This window comes from Mus musculus, chromosome 11 (assembly GCF_000001635.26).
Source record: "Mus musculus strain C57BL/6J chromosome 11, GRCm38.p6 C57BL/6J".
NCBI classification, from domain to species: domain Eukaryota; kingdom Metazoa; phylum Chordata; class Mammalia; order Rodentia; family Muridae; genus Mus; species Mus musculus.
In genome coordinates, this window is record NC_000077.6 from 70,688,282 (window position 1) to 70,708,940 (window position 20,659).

Consider the following 20,659-nt stretch of genomic DNA (forward strand, 5'->3'; position numbering starts at 1 on the left):
TAACTTCATTGTCCTGAATCCTCAAAAAAATCAACGGAGTCCGCCTTTTCATTCCCCTTCCATCACTACCTCGCACAGAAACAAGACTATTTGGTGCTCTTTAATAACAGAACAGAGAGAACACAAGACCAGGTTCTGGCCTAGAGAAAAACCCGGCTGCGAGTGTACTGGGCAGTTAGATAGGAACTCAAGTGGGCTGTGAATGCCTACGCTATGGGATGGAGACAACAGAGATAGAAAACATCCGCTCTGAAGCCAGCACTAGGGAGTCCTGATGTTTGAATTGATCTTGGGTCCCGTAGCTTGGGCCTGGATGATTTCCCACTACTCCTCAGACTCCAACTCCATCGCCTGGGGATCGTAAACGGGGTTCTTTCTGGCTGTAGCAGTGCTGTAGGTCAAAGAGCTTAGCTGCCCAGAGGCATAAGTCCCCTGCTGGCCTACAGGAGTCCAGGGAGTCCAAAGCAGCTGTAGGTGAGAGCAATTGAGAGCAAGGGGATAAGAAAAGCAAGAATGGAAAAACAGGACTCTCTCCAGATTTCTTAATTGCCAAATTCAGGCACATACCCTCAAAAGCTCAGTTTCTTGACCACTTTTCGTCCTTAAACCAGCTATCCTACCTGGCTCTTGGCTTCTGCCACATCCCCATTTGATTATGAATTGACTTCCTCCCTAACCTTACTGTGTTCCTCTCCAGTTTTACCTGATCTCTGGGAGTGACAGAATAAGTCTCTTTCTGTGGATAGGTTGCCCTCTCTTCTTCCACGTCAAAGTATTTTGTAGTGCTTAGGAGTTCAAAGCCCTCTTCAAGTGCTGGAAGTTCAGGTGTAGCATCAGAGCTGCCCCACTGGGCCCTCTTCAGTCTGTGGAGACATTAGATGGAGGAGACTAGTGCCTGGAGGTCAGTCTTCCAGTCTCTTCATCCCTCACCCCTGGCCTGAAGCACTTCTTGCTGAGAATCACAGGTGCTACCACTGACCTTCAATTCACCCCAACTTTTTGTTCTTCACAGACAAGAATTTTTGATCCAGGGGCCAAACAGTGACCCCCAATTAACGATGTGCTTTCTTGTAATCATGGGCCATGTCACGCCTTCCAGCTTATATGACTTCCATCCCTCAATTGCTTCTTTCCATACTATAGAAATCATGTTTGAGAGTCAGCAAGGTGACTTAGCAGGTAAAGGTATTGGCCACCAAGCCTGATGACCTAAGTCAGGACCCAAATGATGGAAGGAGAGAGCCAGTTCCCATAAATTGTCCTCTGACCTCCACACACATGTTGTGGCATGCACTATATAAGTATATACATAATTAAATGCAAAAAAATAAAGAAATTATATTTCAGTTACACCAAGGACATGGTTCCTTTGTAAGTGCCAATGAATTCTCTTAAAGCTCTTAACTATGCTGCCTCTCTCTAATCCCTGCTTGGCTTGCAGAGGCCCATGCCACGCCTCCTTACTCATTGATGATTCCCTGGCGCCTTCTCAGGTCCTCCAGATGATAAGTAACTGCTCTAACTCGGGCTGGAATGCTTCCAGGTCCCTTCTGCATTCTTTCCAAATGCAGCTTCTTTCTCTTTCTTCTCCAAAGCTTCTCAGGAGGAGGGAGCCCCTCAAGAGGGTGCAGGCTAGGCCGGGAGCAATCAGTGGCCCTCTGTGTCAAGAAGGAAGAATAGTTGCTAAATATAGATAGATGTCAGTTTCAGGGAAACTTGGGCTGGAGAATCTGGGGTTTTTTGGAAGCTTAGGTATGATCTAGAAAACAGGATACTTGATTTACAATAAAAACAGGGCCTGGTTAGTATACTGGTTGGGAAATACCAGAGAGAAATGGTAATAAGGATAGGAAGGCAGTGGGTATAATTTTAACAGAAGGCTGAGAAGCAGTTTGTCCTACCAGAATTGGTGGAATGTACTGTTCTACCATCCAATTGGAGCTGAGAAGAACAAAAACAGGAGCTGGAGTCAGAAAGGACACTCTGATAAATATCATTTCTCTTATAAACTCTCCTAACGACCTGTTGGAGCTACAATTTGCACCAAGTAGTGTGAAATGACTTCCAAATGAGGGCTCGCTGCTGTAAGGATTTATGATCGTTAAAAACTGCATAGCCTCGACTTTCCACCTCCAGTTCCTGGTTTTTCCTACTCACCTAGACCTTTGGCTAAGATTCTCCCAGAAGGCATCTCCATACGGCTGAGGCATTGGTCTGCGATTCTGGGGAGGCAGGCTGCAGGGTGAAAATCGGCTGACCACTCTGGAACACCTGAGAGAGAACAAGGTAGACTCTTGCCTGCATCATCCCTTAAAGCAGTGGCTCTCAACCTGTAGGTCTCTATCCTTTTGGTGGGGCATCAATGGCTCTTTCACAGGAGTCTCTTAAGACCATAGATAATAACAGTAGCAAATATACAGTAATGAAGTACCAATGAAAATAATTTTATGGTTGGGGCTCACCACAAACGAGGAGCTGTATAAAGGGGTTGCAGCATTAGGGAGATTGAGAACCACTGCCTTAGAGAATCTACTCACCACTGGATTCAGGGGGTTCTTTTCATGGGACCATACAGCTGTCCACGTGCTTGCAAGCCATGTCTTTTCTTTTTTTTTTTTTTTTTAAAGATTTATTTATTTATTATATGTAAGTACACTGTAGCTGTCTTCAGACAGCCCAGAAGAGGTCATCAGATCTCATTACGGGTGGTTGTGAGCCACCATGTGGTTGCTGGGATTTGAACTTCGGACCTTCAGAAGAGCAGTCGGGTGCTCTTACCCACTGAGCCATCTCACCAGCCCAAGCCATGTCTTTTCATTCATCCTCTCCATCGCCTTTCCTTTCCTCCCTCCCTCCCCTACACTCTCTTCCACCTCTCTTTTGAGGCAGGGTCTCACTATGAAGCTCTGGCTGGCCTGGAACTTGCCATATACACTAGGCTAGCCCTAAACTTAGAGATCTGCCTGTTTCTTCCTTCTGAGTGCTGAGATTAAAAACATGAATGCTTATTCTCTTCCCTCTTTAAGACAGGGTCTCATGTATCCTAGGCTGGTCTCAAACTTGCTCTGTCACAGAGGATGACCTTGTACTTAAGATCCTCCTGCCTCACACAGGTGGAAAGATGGTTCAGAGGTTAAAAGCACATGCTGCTCTTACAGAGGACCCAAGTTCAAATCCCAGAACCTAGGCTGGGTGACTCACAACTGCCTGTAACTCCAGATCTGTGGGATCCAACCCTCTTCTGGCTTCTGCAGGCACCCATATACATGTGCACATACACATGCAGATATATACATAAATGAATAAAAAAAGTTTTTAAAAAATCTTCCTACCTCTACACCCTGAATGCTGGGATCACAGGCATGTGCCACTACACCTAGTTTATAATGCAGCGCTAGGAATAACACAGCTACCTAAGCTGTATCTAGCTGAGCTACAGCCATAGAGAGCCTTTTGCCCACCGTAGCTAAAGATGTTAATGAAACTGATTTGATTGGAGCTAGGAGCTAGGGCCAGGGTGCAGATGTGCTATAGTTGAACCCTTAGAACTCACTGAATCTCAGCTGCTTCTAGTTCTCGTTCTCTCTCCCTCTGTCTCTTTCCCTCTCCTCTTCCCCCCTTTTTTCAGACTATCTGTCTGTTCTGGAACTCACTATGTAGACCAGGCTGACCTCAAACTCACTGTGATCTGCCTACCTCTGCTTCCTGAGTGCTGGGATTAAAGGGCAAGGGACACCATGCCCAGCCTGAATCTCAGCTTCTATATTTCATAGTCAGAGAACATAATATTTAACAAGCAAAGTTGTTAAGAGTAAGTAAGACTTTGATGGACAAGGTTCCCTTAAGTCAATGCAAGGGGTCCAAGAAAGAGAATCTATGTTTACCCCTGGTGTGTCTTCTGTATCTCAGAACACAGAATGTCCTTGTATGTAGGAAGGGTATATAGAGCTGTTTGAGAACAGTGGTCATTACTTTATTGTCCCCAGATTGAATGATACTTACTCTTCTGATTTTTTTGTTGTTATTGTTTTTGTTCATTTTTTAGACATGATCTTACTATGTAGCTCTGGCTGCCCTGGAACTTGCTATATAGACCTGAATTCATGATGGCTCTGAACTCACAAAAATCTGTCTGCTTCTGTGTTCTGAGTGCTGGAATTAAAGGCGTGAGCCATCATGTCTGGTCCAACCTCCTGACCATTAAGAAGTGAAATATTGCCAGGCAATGGTGGTGCATGCCTTTAATCCCAGCACTTGGGAGGCAGAGGCAGGTGGATTTCTGAGTTTGAAGCCAGCCTGGTCTACAGAGTGAGTTCCAGGACAGCCAGGGCTACACAGAGAAACCCTGTCTCAAAAAACAAGAAACAACAACAACAACAACAAAAGTGAAATATTAGGGATCTTTTCTATTTTTCACCTCTATCTGTCTTCAGGTGGTCTCATTCAGTTTCATGACTTTAAGTATCTCCAGTGTGTCAATATCCCCAAATCTGTTCAAGCCCTGGTTCCTCCTTAACATCTTACCATCTTTTCATCCTTCAGCTTAATAAAAGGTACACCTTACATGCCTAGTAGCTGTGGCCAAAATCCTGCTATGTTCTATTTTCCCTGACTTCCTGTATCTAGTCCATTGGCTAACCCTGTGAGCTGTAAAACTGGATAATACTCAAACGTCACCAGTGTTTCCATTTTCCTCCTCATCATATGCAGATCATCTATCATCTTTTTCTTCCTGGACTATAGCAATAGCAATTCATTCTCTCTCTCTCTCTTTCTCTCTCTCTCTCTCTCTCTCTCTCTCTCTCTCTCTCTCTCTCTCTTTCTCTCTCTCTCTCTCTCCCCTGCTTCTATTCTTCTAAAAAAATTTCTTGAAAATTTAATTCATTTTTATTCCATATAATGTGTCTTGCCTGCATATGTGTCTGTGTATCACATGCACAGCGGGCCCACAGAACCCAGAAGAGTGTATCAGACCCTCTGGAACTGAAGTTATAGATGTTTTGTGTGTGCTGGAAACTGAATCTGAGTCTCTGGAAAAGCAGCCAGTGTTCTTAATCACTGAGACATTTCACAACGCCCCATATTTTTATTTTTAAGAATGTATTTTTTGCTGGGCGTGGTGGCACACGCCTTTAATCCCAGCACTTGGGGAGCAGAGGCAGGTGGATTTCTGAGTTCGAGGCCAGCCTGATCTACAGAGTGAATTCCAGGACAGCCAGGGCTACACTGTCTTGAAAAACCAAAAAAAAACAAAAAGTATGTTTTACTTTATATGTATTGATATGCTACCTGCATGTATGTCTGAGCACCACATTTGTACATTGCCCACAGACAATGGAAGAGGGCATTGGATCCTCTAGACCTGGAGTGACAGATGGTTTTTAGCTGCCATGTGGGTATTGGGAACTGAACCCAGATTCTCTGCAAGAACAAGTGGTCTTAACTGCTGAGCCTTCTCTCCAGCCCCCGCTTCTATTCTTATTTCCTCCCCAGATGCTACTACACAGAGGAGGAGAGAGTAATCTGTTCTTTCGTTGTCTCTGCCTCCTGAGTCCACTGAGACTTTTAAAGTGGTATCACATTGGCTCAGTGGTTAAGAGCATTCACTTCCCCGAACCCACATCAGGTAGCATACAACTGCCTGTTGACTTCAGCTTTAGGAGATTCAACACCCCCTGGTACATGTGTGTAATCTAAGCACTTGGGGATGATGACAGGATCAGAAGTGGAAAGCCATCCTTGTCTACATAGTAAGTTTGAGGCGCGCCTAAACTGTGTAAGACCCCACTTCAAAAACAATCAAACAAAGGAATTCAGATCCCAGTACCCATCTAACAAGCTAAGTGACCACACATTTGTAGCCCTACCTTGGAAGGGGCTGAATTGCTGGGACTTGCTAGCTTCTACTCTGAGAAAATATGAACCGCCAGTCTGAGAGAGAGAGAGAGAGAGAGAGAGAGAGAGAGAGAGAGAGAGAGAGAGAGAGAGAGAGAGACCCTGCTTCAAAGAAATGGTTTGGCAAAGAGGGACAACTCAGCAGTTAAAAGCACTGTTGCTCTTGCATCTTGCAGAGGACACAGATTAGGTTCCCAGGACCCATATGGTACACATATACTGTCAAAATACTCACACACATAAAATAAGATAAATAAAATCTTTAAAAATCTTTTCCCAGTGGTAGCACACACCTTTATTTCCAGCAATCAGGAGGCAGAGGCAGGTTGATCTCTATCCCAGCCCTCAGGAGGCAGAGGCAGGTGGATTTCTGAGTTTGAGGCCAGCCTGGTCTACAAAGTGAGTTCTAGGACAGCCAGGGCTACACAGAGAAACCCTGTCTCAAAAAACCAAAAGCAAAACAAAACAAAACAAAAAAGGCAGTGAGTGCCAGAGACTACTCCTTACCTTCTTGCACCAACACGTACAATACTGGAGCACACACCTGCACATATATGTGTGCATAAAGTCACAGACACATACAATAAAAAAATCTTTAAAAATTGAGAATTAGGGGGCTGGAAAGATGGCTCAGCAGTTAAGAGCACTGACTGCTCTTCTGAGAGTCCTGAGTTCAAATCCCAGCAACCACATGATGGCTCACAACCATCTGTTCAGCTACAGTGTACACATATACATAAAATAAATAAACGAGTCTTAAAAAATTGAGAATTAGGAGGATAGATAGGTTAAAAAAATCCCCATAATGAAAATTATTGAATCTTCCTGAAAAGAATACATCAATTCATAACACTATTTCTCTAGTGTATTTATTTGAAATTTTCCATAATAAAAGAGGTTGAAGGAAACAGGTGTGCTTGTTCACTGCCTAGCTTAAACTTTCTATCCATTCCTACCATCTTTAGAATAAAAATACAAAAGTTTGCCTATTGCCTATAAGGTTTTATATGAACTGGTTTTAACTCTCTTAACTTTGTTCATATTTTCTTCAGTTAGTACATTTTAATTACATTGGCCTAACCTGTTATTAGAGCATACCCAGTTTATTTCATTTTGAATCTACTTCTACACACTTGTTTTCTACAATGAGCCTAACCTTTTATCTCCTGTTTTCCATCACTCTATACTTAGTTATCTTTGTGTAGTTCTCCTAACTAGCTGTAATGATGCTTGTCTATACATTGTCTATACATTCTGTTCTACCACTAGCTTTGTGAGAGGAGGACCATGGTCTTACTAACTGTTGAGTCCTTGATACCTAATACAGTTCCTAGACCATTACCGTATCCAAAAACCAGTTTGCTGGGGCTAGAGAGCTGACCTATGGTTAAAAGCACCATGCTGCTAGTGAGTTTGTTTCTTGCACCATGTCAGCTGGCTCACCCATCCCTTGACTCTAGCTCTACGGCCTCACAATCCTTCTGGTCTCCATCGACAATTTAAAACAATTTATTTATTCATTTATTATTATTATTTATTGTTATTATTAATTATTGAATAAATGAACCTCAATCCCCTAAACACAGGCACTGAAGGTTCCTGCTCTTTTGTACTCCTTTCTGAGAAGAATTCAAACATCTTCCTTCCATCCCATCCTTGTCCTTCCCACCCATTAGGGAGGACTCACTTGGCAAAAGGAAGGATGCTGTCTCCATCTTCCTGACCCTGCATGACTGGACTTGGCTAGGTAGCAAGACTGGATCTCCTTGGTGCTGGGAGGATAATGGGCAATGAGTCATTCACTCGTATAATGGCTGTGGGGACCAGACCATCAACAAATCTAGAGACTGGAAGGGGACTGAACATCCTGAAAAAAAGGAGAGCTTAATAATTCTACGAGAGCCGGGTGTGGTGGCGAACAGATTCAATGCAATCCCCATCAAAATTCCAACTCAATTCTTCAACGAATTGGAAGGAGCAATTTGCAAATTTGTCTGGAATAACAAAAAACCTAGGATAGCAAAAAGTCTTCTCAAGGATAAAAGAACTTCTGGCGGAACTCATTTATGAGTTCGAGGCCAGCCTGGTCTACAGAGTGAGTTCCAGGACAGCCAGGGCTACACAGAGAAACCCTGTCTCGAAAAAACAAACAAACAAACAAACAAACAAAACCAACAAAAAAATAATTCTACGAGAGTCAATAGTGCTGTACTGTTAACTAAACATGTAAAGTTGGAGATGAAGAGATGAAAACAGCAGAAAAGGTGGATGGTGTCGAGGAGAAAAATTTCTGGAGTTCAGGTATAGAGTAAGTGAAGACTACACATACAATTTAAGTTCATTGTAATATAAGATGATGAAACAAAAAGCTGACAGGTGGAGACTGGATGTGCAAAGGCCTTTGGCAATAGTTGGAACAGAACTGGTGATTGAGGACAGAGAAGTGGAGGAAGTCAGGGTTGGTAATATATTGGGAATGAAAGGTTAGTGAAACTGTGGAAAAAATAACAACAAAGGAGAAGGCAGCTGAGACTGTCTACAATTTCAGCAGTGGCTCTCAACCTGTGGGTTGCAATCTTATGGGGGTTGAATGACCCTTTCACAGGGGTCACCTAAGATCATAGGGAAACAGATATTTACATTACAATTTATAACGGAAGCAAAATTATAGTTATGCAGTAGCAACAAAAATAATGTTATGGTTGAGGGTCACCATACTATGAGGAACTGTATTAACGGGTCACAGCTTGGGAGGCTGAGGAGCACTGCTCTACAGTAAAGTGAAAAGAGAAGTTGCACAGACACTTTCTTGAGAAGGTAGTACTCATGCTTGGATGTACACAGTCCTTCTCCTAAGCTCTTCTTCCTTTCAGGATTTACTTTTTATTTATGTGTGTGCTGTGCACCTATATAAGTTTATGTGTACCATGTTCATGCAGGAGCTGGAGAAGGCAGAAAAGGGCTTCTTCTTAATCACTCAGCCAACTCTTCAGCCCTTACCTTGATGCCTATGGTTAAGTCTATTTTAAAACATTCTCTTAGTAACCTCCAACTGTAGGATTGGAAAGATGGCTCAGCGTTTTTTGTTGTTGTTATTTTGTTTTTTGTTTTTGTTTTCTTGGTTTCTCTGTGTAGCCCTGGCTGTCCTGGAACTCACTTTGTAGACCAGGCTGGCCTCAAACTCAGAAATCTGCCTGCCTCTGCCTCCCAAGTGCTGGGATTAAAGGCATATGCCACCACCGCCAGGTGATGGCTCAGCTCTTAAGGAGAGGACCTGAGTTTGGCTCCCAGCACCCACACGGTAGTTCCCAATCATATGTAACTTTTTTTTTTTTTAAGATTTACTTATTATTATACATAAGTACAGTGTAGCTATCTTCAGATGTGCCAGAAGGGGGCGTCAGATCTCATTACAGGTGGTTGTGAGGCACCATGTGGATGTGGTTGCTGGATTTGAACTCAGGATCTTCAGAAGAGTAGTCAGTGCTCTTACCTGATGAGCCATCTCTCCAGCCCCCATCATCTGTAACTTTATCTGACAAGCTCTTCTGATCTCTGTGGGCACCAGGAACACATATGTGCACACAAGAAAAACACATAAAAATGAAATAAATCAATCTAAAATAAAAATTTTAAAAACTGGGCTGGAGAGATGGCTCAGTGGTTAAAAGCACTGACTGCTTTTCCAACCGTCCTGAGTTCAATTCCCAGCAAGTACATGGTGGCTCACAACCATCTGTAACGGAATCTGATGCCCTCTTCTGATGTGTCTGAAGACAGTGACAGGACAGTGTACTCACATACATAAAATAAATAAATAAATCTTAAAAAAACAAAACCAAACCTTCCATCTTTGCTTCATCCAAACAAAACAACAAAAACACCTCAGTTGCACAGAGCCAGCAAAGATGACTTCACAGCTAGCCAAGATGGGTAGGAAGCTAGCTGGTTAAGAATACTAAATATGGGGGCTGGAGAGATGGCTCAGCGGTTAAGAGCACTGACTGTTCTTCTGAAGGTCTTGAGTTCAAATCCCAGCAACCAAATGGTGACTCACAACCACCTGTAATGAGATCTGCCGCCCTCTTCTGGTGTGTCTGAAGATAGCTACAGTGTACTTACATATAGTAATAAATAAATCTTAAAAAAATACTAGATATGGAGAAAGACAGGGGTGTATAATTGTATTAATATTAAAAATGTTAGCTATGAGAGCTGGAGAGATGGCTCAGTGGTTAAGAGTGCTTGCTGCTCTTGGAGAAGACCTGAGTTAGGTTCCCAGCATCCATGTCAGATGGCTTACACGTGTAACTCCTAACTCCCCTCTAGAGGATTTGATACCCTCTTCTGACCTCCACAGGCACCCATACCGGCATACACCCACATGCACAAATATGAGCACATATGTAATTAATTAAGACTATTTTTTTTTCTCTTTTTGAGACAGCATTTCTCTGTGTATCCCTGTCTGACCTGGAACTGGCTCTGAGATCAGGCTGTCCTCAAACTCACAGAGATCTGCCTGCCTCTACCTCCCAAGTGCTGAGATTAAAGGCATATGCCACCACTGCCCAGCTTAAAAATAAAATCTTAAAAAGTATATACTAGATGGACAAATGGATAAAATTGCTTGTTGCCCCATCCTGATGACTTAAATTCAATCTCTGGATCTGATCTCTACACATATGCACACATGAAACACAAAAATACTTAATTATTTTTAAAGAATTCTAGAGAAGTCCAGAAAAATAAAATTAAATAAATGAACAAATACTAGGTAAAAGCCAGGAGTGATATACAGACTTGTAATCCCAAAGGCTCAGGAGACTTAATCTTTGAGTTTTGACTCCAGACTGGTTTAAAACAAGATTTCTGTCCAAAATGAAACAACAAAAAAAAAAGCTGGGGAAGCAATATGACTGCAGTTAAGTGGCAGAGAGCTTGCCGACATGCCCAAGGCCCTGGGACCCTAAACAATAAACTGCCTGGTAAGTTAGGAGTGCATGTTGGCTGGCATAAAGGACAAAATCAGAAAATGTTACAAGCAAAGGTTATCCAAAGAGTGAGCCAGGCATAGTTTTGCAATCCTGTGACCCCAGCATTCAGGCAGCTAACACAGGGTTGAGTGTTTAAGGCTAGCCTGGGGGTAGGGGTTACAAAGAGAGACCCAGTCCATCACAAAACAAAATCAAGGGCAGCTAAACTGAGCTGAGAAATGTTGAGGAAGATTAAAAGCAAAAGGAGTATCTTGAAGTGGCAGATGGTCGAGAGTTGGGCTGTTTAGTGTGAGATCTAAAAAATGGATATCCTGAATTCGTAGGGGGTCTAGAACTAAAGGAGCAATGAGGAATTTGGATGGCTGTGCCTGAGTGGGTGACCTAGATCTAAGGGGTTTAAGGCAGCCAGACGGAATGGATAGTTGACCAGGGGATAGTCAAGACCTTGGCAGCAAGATACAACTAAGAGGGTGGATGGGCATCTGAAAGGTGTCGCCCTGGCTGAGGAGCCTGGTGTTGGGGTAGCCTTACTGGGGGGGGGGGTGGGGGGTGGGGGGGTGGAGAACTAGGTCTAAAGGGGCCAAGGCGACCTCTGGCAGGAAGACTGGGGTCTATAGCCAAATCTTTGGTAATAGGCAGGAAGGCAAAACTGGGGTGGTGAGCTTAGGGACATGGGCAAACCAGGCTGGACAGGCAGGGGTCTCCTTCACCGGCCCTGAGAAGGCAACAGCGGCCTAAGAGGCCACCTGAGCCTGAGGGGCTGACTGGGGCTGACTGGGGCTGACGGGCTGAGGCGGCGGTCCGGGAGTCAAACCAGAAGGCTATCTGAGAAGAGAGCGTCCGTGCGGCTATGTCGGCGACGTCTCTGCATTTGGCCCCATCACCTGAGGCAACTGCGAAGCGAGTTCTGGAACCTCAGGTCGGGCAGGAAGGAGCAGCTCCGTAGTGAGCCCGGTCGCCCCACTTGCCTGGCTCGCCTGAAGGCCGGGCCTGAGGGGGACCGCCTCCTGGGCGTGGTCTGCCATTAAGCCCCGCCCCCTAGGCGCGCCTCTGACGGCGACGACGTGCGCGGCTCCGGCCTAAGTCCCCTCCTGCGTCCGACCTCGCCTTTCCCGACTCCTCAGGAGCGCTAGTTTTCCCACGTTCTGGTGATTTGCTTTCCCTTAGTGTCCGCAACTCAGTTTCCCTGTCTCTGCCCGGCGAGCCCTACTGTCAGAGTGCACTGCCCCTTTAACTAGAGTGACCCGGGTGGCTCCTTCCCGGGACAGCGCGTGCCCGCTCGCCCGTCCGCGCGCGCGCCCGTCCGTCCGTCCCCCGCCCCTCGCTCCCGCCCCAGCTCGCGCTGCCCGGGCGGGCGCCGGCCGCTGGCGCCGCTTCTGCTGCCGCCCCCGGGGCGCGATCCGCCGCCCGCCGCCCGGGGACCCGGCGAGGGGCGGGGGCAGCCCCGAACTGGCCCCCGGTCTCTCCCTCGCCGGTCTTAGGCATCCCAGAAAGTTTGTCCCTTTGCTCTCCGCCGGGGAGTCCTGCCGCGACGAGGTGAGAGCCGGTGGGGGGCAGGGAGGGGACGCCCGCGGAGGAATGCGCTGTGGGGCGGGGAGCCGGAGTTCCGAGGTCCCGATTGCACGACCCGGCCAAGCGGGCTAGGCGCGAGAGCTCGGATCATGTGCTATTTATCCCGCGGAGGCGCAGAGAGGTGCCAGGCCCCGGGCAGCCGTCGGTTGGCTGGACTGGAGGACCAGGAACTCATGGCCGCCCAGAGAGGACAGGCGGGGGCTTGTTGGAGACCTGCCAGTGGGCAAGGTGCAGGTGACCCGAGACCCCCTTTGGAGTCGGTCTGCCCCACCTAGCCTCCTCCCCAGTGCGCCTTTAAAGCAGGACCTGCAGACCCTGCACCTACTCCCTATATCTTTACCCCGCTGTACCCTATTCTTGCCACCCAATTCCTTGTTTTCTTAGCTTCGGACGAGTCATATTGCCTGTCCACCCTGGTGCCCTTCCCTCCCCTAGTTAGGGTTTTGGGGGTCAGGACTAGTCTTCCTGAGCCAGTCTCTGTGATTTCGGCTACTCCCTTCCTGTGGTGGGATAAACCAGCCCCTTCACTCCTCCCCTGCTCTGCCTAGGAAGGCTGGGGAGGTGAGGCCCAAATAGCATGACAGAAATTGGCGGTCTTTGGGGGCTACAGGTGGGAGTGCAGCATCGTTGATCTCTTTCTTTTTTTCTTTTTCTTTTTGAAGTCTTCACCCTGCTATCCGTGGGCGTGGGCTGCTTAGACTCTCCTCCTAGGGTGTGGGCACCCGGATCACCCACATTCCTAGGCTGCAGCCTGGCACTTTCCCCAGGCTAGTGGACGCCATAGCACTAGCCCCAGGTTGGGTTAGGACCAACCTGTTTCCTTTTCCCTTGGCTTTCCTTTCATGAAGCCCCCCTCCTTGGGTGTAGCCCCCCCCCTGAAGATACAGGTATTCTGGGTCTCCCTGCGAGGAGTCCTGGGGGGGGTGTTGATATTATGCATACAGGATGACCCCACCCTCCCCTGCCCATTGTCCTGGATCCTGAGGAGGAAGTACTGGGGGCTGGGCAAGGGGTTTGGGGATCACCAGCAGGCCCTGTGAGTCCTTGTTACAGGCTGTTCCACTAGCCCTTGGACTTTGCCAATCAGTAGTGGCCCTGCCTCGTGTGGGGGTTGTCAGCTCTATGTGAGAATTGCCGACCCTGGAGAAGAATTACAGATTCCAGTTTTATGACTGGGTTTTTTTGTCTCCTCTTACCTGTCTGTCTTCTGGGTTTCCAGTTTGTGCTTTGGCCCCAGAGCCCTCACTCTCTGTCTTCTCAATATCTCTGAGTCTCTCTTTCCTTTTCTTCTGTCATTCTTTATTTTTATAGCCTGACCTCAATCTTGTCTCTTGTCTGATTCCTCTCACTTTCTTGGTGTCTGTAACTTTCTGTCCCTCCTCTTCCCTTCCTGCCACCCTCAGCATCTCTGCCCATGTGTTCTTCACACTGAATCACCCTCTGTCCAATCTGTGTTTCATTCTCTCTCTCTCTCCTCTAACTGAATGCTCAGTACACTTGCAAGTGACTAGGAATAAAAATATCACTGTCTCTGCCCTTGGATTCACATTGCGTTCAGCCACTCCAGAGGGGCAGCTTATCCTTAGCTTTCCTAACACATCCCTCTCCCTTGCCCTCTAAACACAGAACCCCAGACAGACCTTTGGAGCTACAGGTGCCTCCTGACTACTCTTCCCCCACAATCAGGGTTTCCCTTACAGCCCTGCTGGTGTGGCCAGGCCCCAAGTGTAGGATGGGGCTCCCCATACGCGGGCCGGTGGCAGCCAGAACTGATACAGCCCCGCTGATCTGGGGCCAGGACACCAGGTAACTCTGGGGTGATGGCCCAAGTCCCTGCAAACTGGGATCTGGTTGGGGAGAGAGAGGCAGGACTGTTTTTGGGAATGACATTTGGGAGGAAGGCCAGCAGAGCAGCAGCTGAGGGGCTGGGTACCCTAGCTGGGATGGAGACATGGATTCCAGAAGCAGGAGGCAGTGTCGAGTTTTCCCAGGGGCTTTGACCACCCCCTTGTTTTCTGTCCTCCAGCTGAGGAGGGCAGGAGATCCTGGAAGCTATGGCTGGAGCCTCCGTGAAAGTTGCAGTGAGGGTTCGGCCCTTTAATGCCCGTGAGACCAGCCAGGATGCCAAGTGTGTGGTCAGCATGCAGGGCAACACCACCTGTGAGTGAATCCAGAGGCCTAGCTGGGACATCAGAGGGGAGGCCAGGCCTCTATGCTGGGCACAGAGCATGTGCTAGCTGGGGGGGGGGGGGGGGAAGGCTGGCCTTTCCATGTTCCTGTCCCGGGGAGGGGGAATGTTGGCCAGCAGCCCTCCGTTGCCCAATCCAGGGAGGCAGCTCAGTGGGGGCGGGTCCTGTGAAGCCAAAATTAGCTTTGGTGGCTGGAGGGGGTGGGGATTATTAAAGGGAAGAAATGAGTTAGGACAGAGGTGGGGAGTGGGATCCTGAATCCTCAGGGCTTATGGGAAAATGGGCAAAGGTTGAGAGTGCTTGACTGTGGCTTTTCTTTCTTTGTATTCGCAGCCATCATTAATCCCAAACAGAGCAAGGATGCCCCCAAAAGCTTCACCTTCGACTATTCTTACTGGTCGCATACTTCGGTGAGGTGATTGGGGCTAGAGAAAGAGCTTAGTTAGCCCTAGGAGACAGGGGGTTTGGGTCCTGAGAAGTGGGGGTACTGCTGGGAAATATGACTGGATTGGGAGGAGAAGTACCTCTGGGTGCAGTGTGTACTCTTGAGTTGTGTTTAGAACCTAGAGGGGGATCATTGAGTCTGCCCAGGTAATCAAGACCAGCATTGGGCCGGATCAGAGGGTTGGTTCTGATAAGAATGGTGTAGTCAGGGTGAGGGCACATCAGACCTTTGGGCAGTCAGAGCCGTCAGGATGTTTTGGTCATATACACAAACTAATCCAGGGCTCCTGCTGTCTTTTCTCTGCCCTCCTTCCACCTAGGTGGAGGATCCGCAGTTTGCATCTCAGCAGCAGGTGTACCGAGACATAGGAGAAGAGATGCTACTCCATGCCTTTGAAGGCTACAATGTGTGCATCTTTGCCTACGGGCAGACGGGGGCTGGGAAGTCCTACACCATGATGGGGCGGCAGGAGCCGGGGCAGCAGGGCATTGTGCCTCAGGTACATGCTGGGTCCTAACTGGGCAGCCAGGGAGGAACGTCGTCAGTTGCCACAGAGAAGAAGGCTATCTGGGGCTGTTTGTGACTGGAAATGAGATAGATATAAGGCTTGGCTGCAACCTAATACCCAAGGCCCTTTTGGGAGAGAGGCTTTGCACCCACCAGGACAGCAAGGCTCCATGAGAAGAGCCAAGGCGTTAACACTGGAGGAGCTGTGGCTTTTGTTTTACTTTGATGTATACTGTTTTTAGTATGTTCCCTATGGACTTCTGTATTGCAGATGGTGCCAATTGTAGCTGTGAATAACTGAGAGTTGTCCATAATTCTCTGTGGCTATGCACTGTAGTGGCCTTGCACATAGACAACAGTATAGGATATGTGGGTTTGCATCCTAGTGTGATGAATACCAGCTCGTGACTCTTAGGCATATGTGAAATTTTAGAGATTGTTTTCCTATCTATAAAATGGAACTGACCATTCCCTTGGGGCTGTGGAAAGGGGTCATTTGGGACAAGGCCTGGCCTAGGGCTGGGAGCTTCGGGTATGCCCTGACCAGGAGCTTTTCTGTGGCCCCTTCCAGCTCTGTGAGGACCTCTTCTCTCGAGTCAATGTGAACCAGAGTGCCCAGCTTTCCTATTCAGTAGAGGTAAGCCCCAGCCTGGGTGCAGGCAGGCAGGAAGCCTGGTGCCCCTGGGCAGGAATGAAGGAAACAGTGATTAAGACTGAGGTCTGTGTCTGGAGTCAGCTTGGGACCTCATTCTGGTTCTTCTGGTGACTAACTTGTGACTTTAGGCAGTGATTTCGGCTTGTAGCTCCTGAGTATATTCCTGTATGGGATGCTAATGATTAGACTCACCTCCCCAGGTTGGAGAGAGAAGTCACTGGGCCAGCGTATTCAATCTTAGCACCATGCTATATCTGAGTTGCAGTTAACTTTGTCCTGTCTAGTAGAGCCTAGGGTTAGTTTCTCCAGCGGTGTCACTAATGGCTTCCTCACTTCCTATCTGCTTCTCCTGCTCAGGTGAGCTATATGGAAATCTATTGCGAGCGAGTACGAGACCTCTTGAACCCCAAGAGTCGGGGCTCTCTGCGGGTCCGGGAGCACCCCATCCTAGGCCCGTACGTGCAAGACCTGTCTAAACTGGCTGTGACTTCCTATGCAGACATTGCCGACCTCATGGACTGTGGAAATAAGGCAAGGTGAGGCGGGCTTACCTGGGAACGGGAAGGAAGGGGGGCAAAATTGTGAGGCTGAGGGGCTGGAAGCCTCTGACTTTTCCTTTCAACTCCAGAACCGTGGCTGCCACCAACATGAACGAGACCAGCAGCCGCTCCCATGCCGTCTTTACTATTGTCTTTACCCAGCGATCCCATGACCAGCTTACTGGCCTGGATTCAGAAAAGGTAGTGATGTCTCTCAAATGGGGACCGTAAGGTGACAAGAAGGGGCTTGTGCACTCCCTACCCCTAAGGTGGCACCTCCTCGGGGCTTCCACAGTCCCCTCTACCCTCCTGCCAGATAGTGTGTTAGAACCTGTTAGCTTGCTTGTCCTTAAAGGTTCTCAGAGCAGGGCTCCAGTGCCACTGTGTCCCCTGCTGTGAAACACAGTGAACCTATAAATATTTGTAAGTGAATAAATGAAGACGGGGATGAGAAACCAAGCACCTTACTCTCCTGTCATCTGTTTTCCTTTGTCTCCCCGAGTTTCTCTAGCCTTGCTAAACATCCAGATTTCCTCTGCCCAGTTCCTTCCCATCCCCTAACCACCCCAGTTACAACCTGCTGCTTTCTTCCAACCACAGGTCAGTAAGATCAGCTTGGTGGACCTCGCCGGGAGTGAGCGGGCTGACTCCTCAGGGGCCCGGGGGATGCGTCTAAAGGTGAGGATGGTGGATGCCTCAGGGGCTGTGCAGGGAGGGAGGTTGTTGATCGTCCCCTAGCACCCTTGCCGGCAAAGCAGAGGGCACGTGGATCTGATTGATAGGGGAAGGTCTCAATTCCACATTCCTGTCCTTTGCCAGGAAGGCGCCAACATCAATAAGTCCCTGACTACGCTTGGGAAGGTGATCTCAGCCCTGGCAGATTTGGTGAGCCCTGAGGGTTGGAAGGAGAAGCCTGAGGAAGAGAAGGCTTGGACTGACTCATCCTGATTACCGTCCCCTTTTATCCCTCAGCAATCAAAGAAGCGGAAGTCGGATTTCATCCCCTATAGAGACTCAGTGCTTACCTGGCTGCTCAAGGAGAATTTGGGTGAGGGGTGCCTCCCTCTCTTTGCTAACCCTGCCGTCATCTAATTGGACAGAATCCTTTGCCCCCCTTAGAATCTCTAAAGTAGTCGGTGTTGTTGCACCATCCCTCCCCCATCCTGTAAGGAAGTTACCTATGCTGATGTCATGGCAACACACTGCTAGACCAGAGGCCTCCCTGACCTGTTTACCCCTGACCCCAAGTACTGCAGAGTTCCTCTCCCTCCCCCAGGCCTCTGAGTGCTCACAGCTCCCTGACCTCACCTTTCCCTACATTCCTGGATTTCATGATCAGCTCCACCATTCTCAACTTTAGCCTACCTCAGACGCTGGCCCCTCAGACCTTTGAACTGGGGCACTCTTGCTTTAGTTAATAATCTGAATTTATTTATTTATTTGTTTGTTAAGTATAGTTAATTAATTGAGACAGGTATCCCAGGCTGGCCCTGACTTCTACCCTCTGGCTTCCCCTTCCTGAGTCCCGGAGAAATAGCCTTGCAGAATCTCACCTTAGGCTCCAGCTCACCTATAGTTTTCCCATCCTTTCCATTCATAGGTGGGAACTCTCGCACAGCAATGATTGCAGCCCTGAGTCCTGCTGACATCAATTACGAGGAGACACTCAGCACTCTCAGGTGAGGTTTCAGCTTTGGTAGCATAGCAGAGGTGCCAGGAACTCTGAGGCTGATCAGTCATAAGGGAGGGAGAGCCTCTAGCCCTGTCACAATGTCTTGAGATCTGGGAGGGAGCAGGGAAAAGATAGACGACAAGGTTCTCCCAGGCCTGCCTTCATCACTTTGACCTTTCATCGCCCAGGTATGCAGACCGCACCAAGCAGATCCGATGCAATGCTGTCATCAACGAGGACCCCAATGCCCGGCTTATCCGGGAGCTGCAGGAGGAGGTGGCCCGGCTGCGGGACCTGCTGATGGCTCAGGGGCTGTCAGCCTCTGCTCTAGGAGGTCGGGCTCACACACTCGCTGTCCTCCTGCCGAGAAAACCTGTTTGCTCACCCTGTCTCTCGTTCTTCCCCTTCGCCCAGTCCTGGAGTGTGTGGAGGTCCACTCTCCATTAAACCCTTTGGTGTTCAGTGACATGGACACATCTGGAGAAGGCACTTATATCTTTTGAAATTCTGGAGCTGGGGCAGACTTAGTTCTCAGGGAGACTCAAGACAGGCTTCTGGAACTAATAAAATGGCAGGTGCAAGGAATATAGAGCAAGTCACGATTGTATGACTCACATAAATTTAGAAGACACTGCAGGGTATGTGTCTTAGAGAAATTCTCGCAAATTGACAGGTTTTTCTTTTCTTTCTTCATTTTGGTTTTGGGTGTCACTATATGAAACCTTGACCCTTCTGTAGTTTAGTGGTTCTCAACTTTCCTGATACTGCAACCCTTTAATACAGTTCCTCGTGTTGTGGTGACCTTCAACCATAAAATTATTTCACTGCTGCTTCATAACTATAATTTTTCTACTGCTATGAATTGTAATGTAAATATCTGATATACAGGATATCTGATATGCAACTCCAAAGGGTCACAACCCACAGGTTGAGAACCACCGCTGCTGTAGTCCCTCCTACTACAGGCTGTAAAGTGCTGGAATTATAGGTTGTTTTGAGACAAGGTCTCATGTAGTCAAGGTTACCACACACCCACTATCCTCTTGCCTCAGACTTCCAAGGGTTAGGATTATAGGCATTTGTCCCTATGCCTGCAAACATAGCGTTCTAATTAACTACAGCTTAATTGTCAACAGTAGGATGGTCTTTAAATGTGGTGCTCAGCCTCACTGTGAGGAGTAATGCCCTGTGCAAGGATGACACTAATTCACGTAGCATTCCATATTTTTAATAAGAAAACGAAACAAAAGTATCATTAAAAAAAAGGAATTAGTGTCCATGTGGGAAGAGACATAGTCCATGTTAACTGGATCAAGCTCACACTCTGTTCAGTGTTGAGGTCTGTGGTGCTGAGGATAGAGTGCTGGGGGGCCACTGTGGAGAGAATGAGAGCCTTCTGGGGAAGAGTGGATGAGATGGATATGTTGTCTTGCTGAAGGGAAAGTGTATGGCATCTTATCCTAGGAGCAGAACTAAAAAAGCTAGGTGCACATGACAGCAGGTTCACCTCCGGCAAGAGTGAGGCTCTCCATCCCTGGGGTCACAGCTTCTGTCGTCACCGCTTAGGAGGGCCATCTCCCTGGTGGCAAGTTGCTCAGGTGTCCTCTGCAGTTCTCTGTGACTCTCTTAGCCTTTCTTGTCTCTGATCAGTTCTGTCTTAGCCTCTTCTTCTCCCTTTCCCTTTTCCAGGTCTAAAGGTGGAAGAGGGGAGTCCTGGAGGTGTTCTGCCCCCTGCATCATCTCCCCCCGCCCCAGCTTCACCCTCATCTCCTCCCCCACATAATGGGGAGCTGGAGCCCTCATTCTCACCCAGTGCCGAGCCCCAGATTGGGCCTGAGGAGGCCATGGAGAGGCTGCAGGTGGGAAGGGAAGCTAGAACTGGCAAGGGGTGGCAGTCTGGGTGCCGCTCCAACTTTCTTTCTCCAAAGCCAAGGCTAAAGTGGAGGAAGGAGTCTCAAGCGTACGGGGGCCTCTGTGGTAGGTGTTGGTCCTGACTTTTGCTCTCTGTCTATCCTGATGCCCTCAGGAAACAGAGAAGATCATAGCTGAGCTGAATGAGACTTGGGAGGAGAAGCTTCGGAAGACAGAGGCTCTGAGAATGGAGAGGTATGAGGGCCAGGGTGGACGGCTGGCACCTCGGCAGGGAAAGATCACGGTGGCAATGATGAGGTTGATGTTCGGCTTTCCC

The 20,659-nt window shown here is 48.1% G+C and overlaps 2 protein-coding genes and 1 non-coding gene across 16 annotated transcripts in view; 2 read left to right on the top strand and 1 right to left on the bottom strand.

Annotated features, from left to right (window-relative positions):
* Window positions 1–79: 79 nt before the first annotated feature.
* Inca1 (inhibitor of CDK, cyclin A1 interacting protein 1) lies at window positions 80–12,004 on the bottom strand. 9 transcript variants are annotated; one of them, NM_001252485.1, is made up of 8 exons: window positions 11,707–11,874; window positions 7,583–7,762; window positions 5,868–5,931; window positions 2,158–2,271; window positions 1,902–1,941; window positions 1,465–1,658; window positions 704–863; window positions 80–468 (listed from the first exon to the last, which is right to left on the bottom strand). In NM_001252485.1, exons 4-8 carry the CDS (start codon window positions 2,208–2,210, stop codon window positions 325–327), a joined length of 591 nt encoding a protein of 196 aa, NP_001239414.1. In that variant the 5' UTR covers window positions 2,211–2,271; window positions 5,868–5,931; window positions 7,583–7,762; window positions 11,707–11,874; the 3' UTR covers window positions 80–324. The 9 variants fall into 9 exon arrangements, with proteins under 9 accessions (NP_001239414.1, XP_006531989.1, NP_001239413.1 ...); XM_006531926.4 differs by lacking the exon at window positions 5,868–5,931 and having other exon boundaries at window positions 11,777–12,004; NM_001252484.1 differs by lacking the exon at window positions 5,868–5,931 and having other exon boundaries at window positions 7,583–7,667; window positions 11,777–11,874.
* Window positions 12,005–12,114: 110 nt separating this feature from the next.
* Kif1c (kinesin family member 1C) overlaps window positions 12,115–20,659 on the top strand; it is a 31,575-nt gene continuing 23,030 nt past the window's right edge. For 2 of the 6 annotated variants that reach the window (XR_003949317.1, XM_006532323.4), the window contains exons 1-15: window positions 12,115–12,428; window positions 14,091–14,270; window positions 14,491–14,624; window positions 14,987–15,063; window positions 15,418–15,597; window positions 16,177–16,242; window positions 16,618–16,796; window positions 16,889–17,000; window positions 17,400–17,477; window positions 17,619–17,684; window positions 17,772–17,847; window positions 18,400–18,478; window positions 18,660–18,805; window positions 20,161–20,330; window positions 20,498–20,577. Coding sequence is in view for 5 of the 6 variants with exons in the window: in XM_006532323.4 (XP_006532386.1) it covers window positions 14,519–14,624; window positions 14,987–15,063; window positions 15,418–15,597; window positions 16,177–16,242; window positions 16,618–16,796; window positions 16,889–17,000; window positions 17,400–17,477; window positions 17,619–17,684; window positions 17,772–17,847; window positions 18,400–18,478; window positions 18,660–18,805; window positions 20,161–20,330; window positions 20,498–20,577 (1,415 nt within the window). In the remaining variant the exon portion in view is untranslated. The remainder of the gene's footprint in view (window positions 12,429–14,090; window positions 14,271–14,490; window positions 14,625–14,986; window positions 15,064–15,417; window positions 15,598–16,176; window positions 16,243–16,617; window positions 16,797–16,888; window positions 17,001–17,399; window positions 17,478–17,618; window positions 17,685–17,771; window positions 17,848–18,399; window positions 18,479–18,659; window positions 18,806–20,160; window positions 20,331–20,497; window positions 20,578–20,659) is intronic. The other 4 variants (XM_006532320.4, XM_006532321.4, NM_153103.2 and 1 more) reach the window with 4 other exon arrangements.
* Window positions 17,709–17,778, top strand: Mir6925 (microRNA 6925). Its single transcript, NR_105890.1, has one exon. It is a non-coding gene; the product is annotated as a microRNA 6925 (primary transcript).